Source organism: Lepisma saccharinum, chromosome 1, assembly GCF_977018435.1.
Source record: "Lepisma saccharinum chromosome 1, izLepSacc3.1, whole genome shotgun sequence".
Classification (NCBI taxonomy): Eukaryota; Metazoa; Arthropoda; class Insecta; order Zygentoma; family Lepismatidae; genus Lepisma; species Lepisma saccharinum.
Genome location: NC_139229.1, coordinates 162,315,120 through 162,328,258, shown reverse-complemented (window position 1 = coordinate 162,328,258; position 13,139 = coordinate 162,315,120). Strand labels below are relative to the sequence as shown.

Here is a 13,139-nt window from a genome sequence, read left to right as displayed (position 1 = left end):
TTTGACAAATGGTTCGAACGAATGCAAAAGTGTATTGACCATAAAGGAGAATACTTCGAAAAACAATAAAGCAGTTTTCAATGCCACATTCCTGTTTTTTCATTGTTAGGCTCAAATATAAATAGTGACCCTCGTATAATGCAAAATTCTGTCATGTCACTATTCCAATGAACATAAAGGTCTAATTCATATACCCTGGTTCTGTGAAGTAAAAGTCTAAATTGGCAGCTCCGTTCTGAAAGCATAACATATTGCAGTAATATAAGTGAATGATGAATTTCATTTTTGCATGAAATCTGCAGTTTTGTATCAGATTGGTACTGCAAAAATTTAAATCAGCCATCTTATTTGATAATGTGTCTTAATTTTGTCCTCACATTAACAAAGTGCATTCTTAGGACAGAGTTACTGAAATAAAATTCTTACTTCCGATTTTACAAAGAATTGAAATATTTTTCAGTCTTCGTGGGGTACTTAAAATGATATTTGCCAATACAGTGTAAGGGGTGACCCTTTGTGAGGACACTCAAGTGTCAACCACCCATCCACGTAGTACACCATGGACTGCATTTTGCAGAGTAGCACGTTTGTGACTCGTGTTGTCATTCATATATATGTTTGTGATTGTCATTTGATCATTCATCGTCATCTTTGCAAGTAGCCAAAAAGTGGCAGATGCTCGAAGTAAAATACATGAAATCATTCATTCCAATACAATAGAACCCTGATTTTACATCCCGGAATATCCACGGTCCCAAGAAATTCCCATATTTTACATTTTCACATACTTTGTTGTTTTTACCTTAAAAAATGTAAAATCAAGGTTCCACTGTATTAGCACTATCTAAAAAAACAATATATATTATTGTGATCTGAAGCTTGAACAAACTTAAACATGAATTTTTATTATTTCAGAATCTGAGTCTGGAGATGATGAAGACTAACAAGATACATGCTCAGGTTACAAAAGGTAAGTATTTTCTGAAAGCAAAAAAAACATACCTTATGGGAGAAACAGGTCTTAATCAACATCTCTTAGCTTCAGATTCCACATATAGCAGTAAATTTCATTGTGTAACGCTAAGTTGGGTGAAATGATAAGTGTTGATTTCTAGAGAGAAACGTTTATATACACATTTACAGCAAAAAAGAAGACTTGAACTTTTTACTACTTGGTATATCATAAGAATTCTTTAATTTTGCATTATATGTGGATGATGTTTTCTTGTCAGTATCTTTATATCTGTCTTAATGTTGATAATTTAGGAGTAAAAAATTTTGCTTAGTAGCTTAGGTACTGATGTTTTGAACAGTTCATATTTTATTATCAGAATAATTATCACAAGAGACTAAGGTTGATAGAATTTACAGCACATTTGCAAATAGAATGAAAAGTTGAAGACATCATTAATAGGTACAGAAGAGAACTCATAAGTTAATGTTAATTTGTGTTCAAGATGGGTACAGTAGTAATAATGATGATAATAATATGGATTGATAATCTGCCTTCATGGGGGAGTGGATTTCCATGTAAAAACAATGGAACCCCAATTTATGTTCCCAAATTATGCATTTAGCTCTCGTGAGTCTAATAAATCTCTTATTTTCTCACATTTTAAGATTATTTGTCTTGGTCCCCTGAGAATCTTAAAATTAAGGTTCCACTATATTTACCTTTTCTGTTCCACACCCAAATCTAGCAATGGATGGCATCCTCATCAAAGCAAAAAGTTGAAATCACACAGCAGATGGTTATACTTTCTCTGGTGAACATGCAACAAATGAATATGAAATCTATATTTTTTAAATTTCCAAGAATTTGTTTTAAGACAAAATTCATCAGTCATTTGATCATACATCATGTACCTTTATTGAGTTAGTGAATGGTTATATTTCCACACACCAAATAATTGCCATTTTATGTTGGATTGATACACTACCAGTTAGTAGTGTTGGTTACTGCAAGAATTTCATAGTTGGTGCGGTACATCCCTAGAAAGTTTCATTTGTATGCTTTGTTTAATGTATCAATTTCTTGCTGTACCATAGATCAATTGTAACGTAATCATTCCAATGCAGTAATATTTTTTTTCTTTCTTTACAGCACATCCATACTTCAAATTCCCTGAATCAAGTAGAAGTATATTTTGAATTTGTTATTCTTTGTTATTTTCTTTAAAAGAAGAAGATGAAAGGCTGGGGAGGTTAGGGATTTCGTTAATCACGTAACTTTTATTTGCTACAGATAATTTCTTAGTGTCTTACAACGATCAGGTATTGTCATCTCTTGCCCCTCTCTGGTGCCTTATTCCACTCCATTCTCCATTTGATACAGACCAAGGAGAATAATTATTTTTCTGTTGGTACCATATCAGTGTTGCTCTATTTTGGGCGAATTACGTAAAAAATGCCAGAATTATATGAATAATAAAAGTAATTGTTATTTATTCTTGAATCATTAAAAGCAAATTCTTTGAATTTTGAGTTGGTAGTTTGATATGTTAAAGAAAAATTGTGTGTGCATGGTAATCAGTGAATGTGTGTGATGTGTGTATGTGTGGTGTGGTCACAATATGCCAGAGATGAAAATACCCGTGCATGCATACCAAGATAGTGTACAGTGTCATGTTATGCCTCAATTTTATAGTTGCCGAGAGGATCAGGTCTTTTTTTTCTGTTTTTATACTTACGTTTAGATAACTTTTCGTGAGAACTGTTAATTCACTGGTGTAAGTTGTGTGTAATCAGTGAATTATCTTTGAAGCTGCCAAATAGAAAACCCATTTTGTAAATGAAATTTATTTTATCTACGTGAAAAAATGTGTCCCTATTACCTCACTTACTGAAATGTTAAAGTGAATGTTAAGATAAAAGATATATACAAATATTATATATTAACAGATAAATTTTGCATGAGATTTGGTAGTTCACTGCAAGCTGTGTACATTTGGATACAACAACAACAAAAAATGTAAATCCACAAGATTTGTACTTTTTATAGTGACAGTAAAGTTGGGAAATTGACAATGGTTTAAGGGTTTTACATGTAATCACCAAGTGTAAGGACTAAAATAAAAAAAAAAGTTTGTTAAAAACAATAATTACTTATATTTTTTATTGAAATTCTTAATATTTAGTGGTTTTTCAAAGAATAATTGCAATTGTGCTAAATAGGTATGTTGATATGAAAGCCCTCTGAGGGAAAAATTCCTATTAACTAGCCCCTATTGGAAAGTGGAATATTGTAGATTAAATTCTTAATGATATGTTGATTCTCCTCCTTACTATAGTTCAAAATCAGTGGGCCAAAATTAAGAATACATCAGTAAATGTTCTTCCAGTACGTGGTTTCAGACTTTCCGGGTTTGCTCACCAGTTATAAAGCACTTTTTGAAATTTGAGTGCCATATTTTTATATTAAAGAAAAAGGACATTTAAAATTTTTACTATTTTATTTCCAGTGGGGCGTAAGTGGTGATCACTTAGGGCACCCAAAATATCATCCTCACTTCCACATAGTACACCCTAGTAACTTCAATATTGCAGGCCAAGAGGCTCTGGCATCTAGACTCACAACTGGTATAATCCTCTGTGGGGCGTGTGTTTTGACATCCATATATGTTTGTGATGAGTTTCATATAATCATCTTTAACCCCCATCAACAATTAGCCAAAAGTAGCAGGAATGTGATGTTGAATTAAATGAGTCAATCAGTTTGATTTGCAGTGCATACAGGTTTACTTTCAAAGCTTATCAACACCATTTAACAATTCCTTTCTAATAATACAGTTAGGGACAAACAAAATTTGGATGACAAACTGACAGCTAATATGTACCATAATTACTCAGGAGTATGTTGATAATGATAATTCTCTCCCCCATGTATAGTTTGTCATTTAACAGTAGTTATCCCCGTAACAACAGCTATCCAACATTTGAAATGCCTCTCTCCTTGGCTTACTTTCATGCATGTAAATGAATGAAATTTTGTACATGAGCTTCCACAAATTCAAATGTACAGGGTTAGCCTAAAAGAAATAGACATTTTAAACGCTATTTAATTTGAGATTTGTTTGTTACATCAGAAAGCATTTAATACTGTTGTATGGAGAAAGTCTTCAAGTTTACAATCTCCACTTTTCGTTTGTCTTCATGACGTCAACATCACGTGAGCACCCTTGACAAAAGTCTAGCAGTATGGCCGCTAGCCAAGTGAAGAAGGCTTTCTGCGTGATTTTGCAAAAACAAATTCTATTACTACCGTGCAGAAGACTGTATGCAGGGTGGCGACAGACCTGGAAAACCAGGAAAAGTCAGGGAATTTGAGAGGTCAAAAAAAGTCAGGGAATTTTGTCTTATTAACTTTTTTATGCGATGGAATGAATGTGCCAGGCGTTTGCTTTGAAAGATGTTATGTAGCGCTGCATGGGAACAGGAAATCTTGTTGCTAAATCTCGGCCTCAACTTTTAGGCCCTTTTATGCACAACACAGCCACAGTGCCAGAACAGAAACCAGTGAATCGGGAAGGGGAGGAAGGGGGAGAGAAATTTTTCAGAGGGGCAGAAAAATTTGATAAGCCTGAAAATTTGGAGAAATTGTCTGGCAACCCTGAAGCAATAAAACGACCGGATGGGAAGACTATAGTATTGACACTTGTTGTTCCTTCGTTTTCCATGGAAAAGTTAAGCTTTTTCGGTACTTGTGTGCTGTAGTTGTGCATTTGTCACGATGAACAGTGTGGAGAAATTGTTGGTGCGAAGTTTTTCTACCAGAAGTCTGGATGAAGAAATAAACATAAAAAACCTAGGCCGAATTTGAATCTAGAACAAGTGTCAAAGAAGGGAGGTCGTGAGTTCACTCGCAAATTTCGAGTTGAAGGACAGAAGGATGAATTTCAGTTACAAGCATGTCTTAAGATTTCTGGTAAGTTTGAAGATTTTACTTTAGAGCTTCTGGTAACGCAGATATTACCTTTCCAGTGGGAGATTTATTTTGGTGCCCTACTTCACATATCAATTAGTCATGTTGGACAGGAAACTTTTTCTGTGTAACTTTTTTACTAGAAATTTTCACGATCAATGCACGTAAATATTCGTCATTGTGCTTATCAAGTTGTGTAAAAATTAATATCCCTTCTGAATTTTCCACTCTGTTAAACGACTAAATCCGTTAGAATTCTTTTATAATATGTGCTAACATGTTAAACATGATATTCGGTAAACACGAACGTATCAATTTCTTATCACGTTGGCTGTTATACGAAATTCATCATTTAAACTCACATTACTAGTAGAGCAAATTTGTGCCGACCCCCGTGGTGGAGTGGTTGGCACATCACGCTACGATGCCAGGGGTCCCGGGTTCGAATCCCAACCTGGGCATAGATTTTTGTGAGTGTCCATTCATCAATTTCATCATATCACTGATCCCCATCTTCGTAAATTAGCCAAATGTGGCACAAAAGGGGAAGTAAAATAAAGCAAATCATCAATAGAGCAAATTTCTGAGCTATGGCGCCTCCACTTTGGTTCACCACGAGCTGCCACTGATTGTACATATTGTGGAATAAATCATATTTTAATAGCAGAATTGGAAGCACAATTATCAGCATTCAGTAATTATTACTATCATGTGTGGTCTGCTAAATATTCCAAAAAAAGTGGAGAACTTTACTTATTTAACATGGTGTGTGGTTGTGTTCATGTAATTGAGCACTATTTGTTCAGTTTAAGTAATTTTTGTCAGTTCTTAGAACTTCACAGTTGTTAAATCAAATGTAAATATTGAATACCCTCCTTGGTGGTGACAACAGAGTATTGTATTGGGGGGGGGGGGTCACAAAAGTTCTCTATCACAAAACCAAAGCTGGGGGAGTCCGTTGATAACACACAAGAGGGCACCGAATGAGTGAAATGAAAAATTTGGAAAAGCATAAACAACCCAACCAAGCACCTTGTGAAAATATTTGTGTCCTTTTGTATTGTCATCAACTTGCAATATATTTAGTAGATAACTTTTTACTCTTCTTGGTAATGGTACACCCAATGGCAAAAGAATTGGTATCATCATTTTCATTGTTTGTTTTCCACATTGTGATGATGAAATAAAAACTAGTAAGTAGAGGACATCTGCTTTGAATCAACACAATTTGATTCCTTAAAACACCACAGGATGTAGAATAAGAAAGAATGAAAATAGCAATGGACAAATTGCCTACTATCATTTTTGCCATTGGCTGTACAAATGTTCTATAAAAGTTGCCTCAAGTTTACACTCCTTACTCACAACAGTTATTATACAAGATTTGTTAATGGTGTGACGTACAAGGTACCATATTGTGACTAATAGTATGTGAAGGAAAGTTTTGCAAATTGGAAGCATTAAATATCAGAAATATATTGTCAGCATTTTGATAAATGATTATGTATTTGTCTTGTAGTTTATGGCTGTTAAAATAATATAAACACATTTTTTATGTAATATTTCGAGAGAACGCACACTGCCATCATGAGACTTTTTTATTTTGATTAGTGGTTTACAAGGGTTGATCAAATGAAAAGGTACAAAACGACACTGTCGGTGTAAATGAATACTTTATTCAAAGTATCCTCCATAGGCCTGGGCACATTGATCCCATTGATGAACGAGCCGAATGATTCCTTTTTCCCAGAATTCCTTTGGCCGTGACGCGACCCAGTCCTTCACAGCGTCCTTGAGTTCATCGTCCGAGGTGAAGCGCTTTCCTTTGAGATGCTTTTTCAGGGGACCAAACACATGGAAGTCACAGGGGGATAAGTCTGGACTGTAGGGTGGATGGTCTAGCTGCTCCCACTTGAACCTGGCCAGTTCCGCGTGTGTGACCCTGGAGAGACGTGTGGACGTGCGTTATCATGGAGCAGAACCACACCCTCCATGAGCAGCCCTGGTCGTTCGTCTTCTCCGTAAATGTTCACCATCCGGCGATGAATATCGGCCGGTTTAACACCTTCCGCTGTCAGAAAACGGATAACGCCTCGCTGCTCCTCAACAGTCGAATTTGCCAATGTTAACGCCATCCTGTCCGAACATGCACTGCTGCGTCACTTGGACTCCGATGCCGCGTGGCGACTCCAATCGCACCCCTACATATCACGCTACGTTCTCCCATCGCAGCATTGGTATTATATAAACGATTCCGTTGTTACGACGTTTCGTACCTTTTCATTTGATCAACCCTTGTAACATGAATCTTGTCAATAATGATACATTGTTGGAACATGGCAACTTCAGTGTGAAACAAGTATAGGTAGTATGTTTTTTATTGTTTTATTACTTTAAATGAAGATTTGTCAAATTTTAATTAGGGACCTCAAATATCATCAGGTAATTCAAAATCATCATTATTTTAACGAAGATTCTTAATCTCTTCTGTTAATTACATTTCCAAGATGGTGGCTTACCTTTCTCCTTTTAATCGTATGCTTCTCCCCAATGATGTGACATGACAAAACCGATTCCTTTGATTGGATGATCTTGACAACAAATAATCCTATTTAGAGAAGTCAATTAATCAATAGCTATCAGTTATGAGATGAATTTTACACAGTTAGATCAGCCAGATAGATTATTTATTCATACAAATCAAACAAGATTTTAGTACATTGACTGAGAACATGTTCAATCCTATAACACCAAAGTGGACATTCCATTGAAACCAGGAACTGTTCCTGTTTTCAGAAAAGGTTACGATATTCCCTATGCCTTACTTTCAAAAGTTGAAGCTGAGATTGAAAACTACTATGATTAATAGAATGACAGAATTTAATTGAAGATGTCTTGCCTCCTGTTGTTATCAGCTGCTGCACAGAAACTTAAGATTGTCGACATACATATTGCCTTATGCAGAAGCAAAAGGTTATGCTGTGGATATTTTTCAAATTACATTGGCCAAGATCTTTGATGAAACACTAGGAGTTGCTTTTTATTTCAATGACATAATTTGTGGAAGAATGAATCTTATGAGAACTTGCTTAGTGCTTTCTAGATTACAGGCACATAATGTGAATTCTCAGCAAGCTGAATATTTGGGATACGTCACCAAGGAATCAGTCCATCTCCGAAGAACATAAGCTTTAGTATACTGTCCAGAACCAAAAAAATCTGACCAAACTGAGATCATTTATTGGTATGGTGAATTCTCATCAAAGGTTTATTACAAACTTTGCCTCCAAATTATACGGTATTGTTAATTCGTCAAAGAAGAATGTCACATGGAACTGGTCCCAAGGATTGTTCAGAAGAATTCCACAAAATTATTTCGGAAATAAAGAAGACTGAACTGTTTCTCATTCAACATCAAATAAATGTAATGTATTCAGTGGCTGTGAGATTGTTTTTTGCTTGTTGGTATATGCATTTAAATGTGTACAGTTATTACACTCTATAAATCGGATCTCTATATTTTGGAATAGGTCTAACAGTGTGACATGAATTTTTATAGTAAGACGACGTTCAAAATCGAAAGCATGAGTGTTACGATGTTCTCTCATTGGTTTCATCGTTATATCTATCCTTATTGCTGCAAATATTGGAGAAGGAGAAATATGATATTAAAGAATCAAAGAGTGCACAAACTTCCTAAATCTTAAATCCTAAGATTTGGAAAGATTAAAATTGGGCTTCCAGCCTCGATAGTCTACAGAGATAAAAAACTGCTGTCTTGATATCAAGGAGTTCCGGGTTCGATCCCTGGTGGAGGTAACACTCCATTAAGTGGTCAGGATTCCACTACAAGCTATTGTTCTAATCCCGATTAGCATCTGTGCATATAGTGGAGAGCATCTGTGCATATAGTGGAGAGTGGAATCCAATCAACTAATCATTGCAATGCTGTGCGAAAATCAGCATGCTTGGGCAATTTTATTGCTTGCAGTCCTAGTCCTACATGTTAGTTCGTTATGATTGTGATGCTAGATAATATTTTGTGCTGTACTGTTACAGTGGCCAATTATGATCTGAAACTATTCATCCAATTCTAATAAGCTTTTATGTTCGAATATTACAGCTGCTCATAAAAATATGAATATCTTATTGTAGTTTCTTGCTGTGATTCATTTTCTCATTTCAGCAAAAGAGTATTCACACTCTTTATATAGTAAAAGTTTTACATGTAGTATTTATACTTATATCGAGAGAGTTGAGAGTGAGTGTACACATAGTGGCCAAATTTGATTCTCTGCAGCAGCATCAATCTTTGAAGCACATCTAAAACTATTTATCCAACTTTGATCAGTATTTATGCATAATATATTCTGAAATAAAATTATAATCTCCAGCCATTATTTTCACTAATCAAAATGCCCAGTGCAAGAGTTGCAACTAAGTTAATTACTTTTATGTCAATGTATTTTTCTCCTAGTGGAGGTGAATTTGTAGTGAAAATATGTTTGTTCCTTTGAGAGTGGCACCTCCTAAATGGATGGTATTTCTGCATCCTCCCTGCTTTTCCCCCCCATGTTCTGATTTCCAGCTGTTGAGCAACAAAACTTAGATATTTCATCATGGCAGAGAAAATGGTATCATTAACACACTTTCTATTCAAGAGTGAGTGTGTTGTTTATTTGATGCCTACTTTATTAAGTTAGTGTCACTTTTCTGAAGCACGAAAGCCACAATCTTTTGCCGCTTCCTATACTCTAAAGATTAAAACAGCTTGAAGTTGTGGCACACTAAGAGGCAGAAAGGAACTCGAAATTAAGACCCTTCAATTTTGAAACATTCAAATTGCCTTTTGCGAACCTGATAAGCTTTGTGTTATTGAAATGTAATCGAATTGGTAACGAGAGGTTGAGTGCTCTATTTATTCTGTCCTTTTCAGAAAGAGCATGCAAAATCTTTGGATTTAAACAAGGTTGTTTAAATCCAAAGCAGAAAGTTTTCACTCACACTCTACCTAGAAATAGTGTTACATGTAGTATTTATACTGCACAGGCATGCACAGGGGGCAAAAGGGCGCAATTGCTTCCCCTAATCATGGATGTTCGCAGATTTTTTCCACGGAGGGACAAGCAAGGTAATTTTCCATGGGACATATTACCCAGATAATGGTGTTGCCCCCTCAAAAAACACCACTTGAATTTGAAATTATCGCATTCCTGCACCCCCATTACATAATAATTCATAATTCATGTAAATTACTATGACTAAAATCAAATTAGTTGTGTGATATATATGTACATACACACACTCACTCACTCACTCTCTCTCTCTCTCTTTTAGGTTCGCATTCCTTTTAGAAGGGGAGGTGTGGCCATACTTGCCCCCCCCCCCTTTCCAGACGTTCCATGCCCCTATATTATTATACTTTCACCTAGAAATTTAGTGTAGAAGAATCTTATCGCTGTTATTAAACGATATTATACTCTTAAAGAAAATGAAGTATTTTCAAGCTGATAAAAGTTCAAAGCAACTACAGAGGAAGGGGGTGCAGTGGCACAACCACAAGGGGGCAGGGGGGATTGCCTTTTCCCAACCTTGGAGGGAATCAATTCTATGGGGCCAAACATTGAAGTAAAAGAAAGCAAGACTAGTAGAATCTAAGAGTAGCAGGACAAAAGGATATTCAAGATGGAATTAGTTTTCACATCTTTTTTGCATTATTTCTTCCAGCGGCCAGGAGCATTGCCCCCTCGACTTCAACTTTTAGATAAATAAAAATACATTTCGTAAAATTTTCTTACAGTGTTGTCAAGTTCAGAGAGGCAGGAGTTGATTCTGGGTGCCAAACGATCTGAATGAGATTGTAAAAGAGAATGCCATGGATTCCCTTGAAATTTTTTCAGCCCTATTAAATCAATACTGTTTTCAATTTGCAAAAATTTGTATCGAATTTTTTTTTTTTTTTTTTACTCTCTTCACTCACATTGTAAATTACCAGAGAGAGAAGTAAGAGCAACTAAGTACTTCAGACAGTTGTTGCTATAACAGTTTGGTTTGGAGGAAATGGAGGGTACACATTTCAGAGACAAATTATATCACTTTTGCTGTGGGTTTGTTATGGGGCGGATGAATTGATTATGTAATGTATTTAAATAATATGTTACATTATTTATATATAACGGTAGTTTTACATATCATCCCCACCCCTAGGGGTGCCGGAGGTGTCTTTGAGGTGAACGGCATTGGTAGTGTCAGTACTCATCTTAGCGACCCCAAAAACCATGGTTTCCACACTAATATAGGTCGTTTTAGATTTTTTTACATGTCACCCCCTTTCCGCTCCCCCTAGGGGTGCCAGGGGTGTCTTTGAGGTGAACGGCATTGGGAGTGTCACTATTCATCTAAGCGATCCCGAAAACAATGGATTCCACACTAATATCGGTCGTTTTCGATTATTTTTACGTGTCACCCCCTAGGGGTGTCTTTGAGTTGAACGGCATTGGGAGTGTCACTATTTATCTGAGCGACCCCGAAAACAATGGATTCCACACTAATATCGGTCGTTTTATATGTCACCCCCCCCCCCAGGGGTGACAGAGGTGTCTTGGAGTTGAACGGCATTGGGAGAGTCACTATTCATCTTGGCGACCCCGAAAACTAGGGAATCCACACTAATATCGGTCGTTTTCGATTATTTTTACGTCTCCCCCTTTCCACCCCCACCCCTAGGGGTGTCTTGAAGTTGAACGGCATTGGGAGTGTCACTATTCATCTGAGCGACACCGAAAACTATGGATTCCACACTAGTATCAGTCGTTTTACATTTAACGCCCTTCCCACCCTGGGTGTTAGAGGTGTGTGGGGTGTTGAACGGCATTGGGAGTGTCACTGTTCATCTTAGCGACCCCGAAAACCATGGATACCACACTAATATCGGTCGTTTTCGATTATTTTTACATGTCACTCCTTCCCTAGGGGTGCCAGCTGTGTCTTGGAGTTGAACGGCATTGGGAGTGTCACTACTCATCTTAGACCCGGAAAACTATGGATTCCACACTATATCGATCGTTTTACATGTCACCCCCTTCCCACCCCCACCACTAGGTGTGTCTTGAAGTTGAACGGCATTAGGAGTGTTACTATTCATCTTAGCGACTCGGAAAACTATGGATTCCGCACTAAAATCGGTCGTTTTTGATTATTTTTGTCACCCCCACCCCAAGGGGTGCCAGAGGTGTCTTGAAGTTTTACGGCATTGGGAGTGTCACTATTCATCTTAGCGACCCTGAAAACTATGGATTCCACACTAATATCGGTCGTTTGCAATTATTTTTACATGTCACCCCCAACCCTAGGGGTGTCTTACCCCCACAGTATTTCTTTCCAGATTGTAAGTCATATGTGGACCAAGTTTGGTCATCGTGAATGTCACCAATTAGCTTAGAGACTCCGAAAACTATGGGATTCTCACATAAAATTGCAAAAATTTTTAAAAGTTTTAATTTCAAAATTGTTTTTAAAGCACCAAGAAGTTTGAAATGTACATTTAATGAATTCAAAATGAGAAACTCGCTACCAGATGTGGAAACCACAGGAATATATAATATAAGTTGTTCATGTTCAAAAGATTATGTGGGACAAACAGCAAGGAAAATGGCAATAAGATGGCACGAACATGATTTGGACATTATAAATCTAAACCCAAGAACAGGTTTGTCAACTCATATCATCGAAGAGAAGCATTTGATTAAAAAGAGAAGGGTTTTAAAAAGATTAACGGGAAACACAGAGTTGAATGTCTGGGAAGCCTCGTTCATTGCAGAAGAACACTGGAATAAATTAAATAATGAAAATGGTAACATAGATCCAGTGTGGAGTTTTCTTTTTCACAAATGGAGTAAGCCACCATCTTTAAAATTTAATGTAACAGAAAACATCAAGAGACTTTGTGAAAACAATGATGAATTTGAATTACCTGATGATATTTGGGATTCATAATTTTAAAAAAAAAATTCTAAAATAAAAATAAAATAGACTGCTTTTTTCACAGTTAAGTTGCTATATTACAACAATGTAACATTGACAACATCCATTATATAACAGATTCTTTTTGTTTAAAAATTACTAACCATTGTTATAACTGTATCTTTAGTCAAAATGAAAATAAATGTCTGATGAAAGGAGCGTGTGTTCTCCTGAAACGTCACAAAGAAAAAACTGT

The 13,139-nt window shown here is 36.3% G+C and overlaps 1 protein-coding gene across 2 annotated transcripts in view; it reads left to right on the top strand.

The window, feature by feature from the left end:
• Nucleotides 1–3,093, top strand: part of kra (basic leucine zipper and W2 domain-containing protein kra) — a 49,648-nt gene extending 46,555 nt beyond the window's left edge. For both annotated transcript variants that reach the window (XM_083141634.1, XM_083141639.1), the window contains exons 11-12: nucleotides 916–970; nucleotides 2,105–3,093. In XM_083141634.1, the coding sequence (XP_082997760.1) occupies nucleotides 916–944 (29 nt within the window). In that variant the 3' untranslated portion in view covers nucleotides 945–970; nucleotides 2,105–3,093. The remainder of the gene's footprint in view (nucleotides 1–915; nucleotides 971–2,104) is intronic.
• Nucleotides 3,094–13,139: the final 10,046 nt, after the last annotated feature.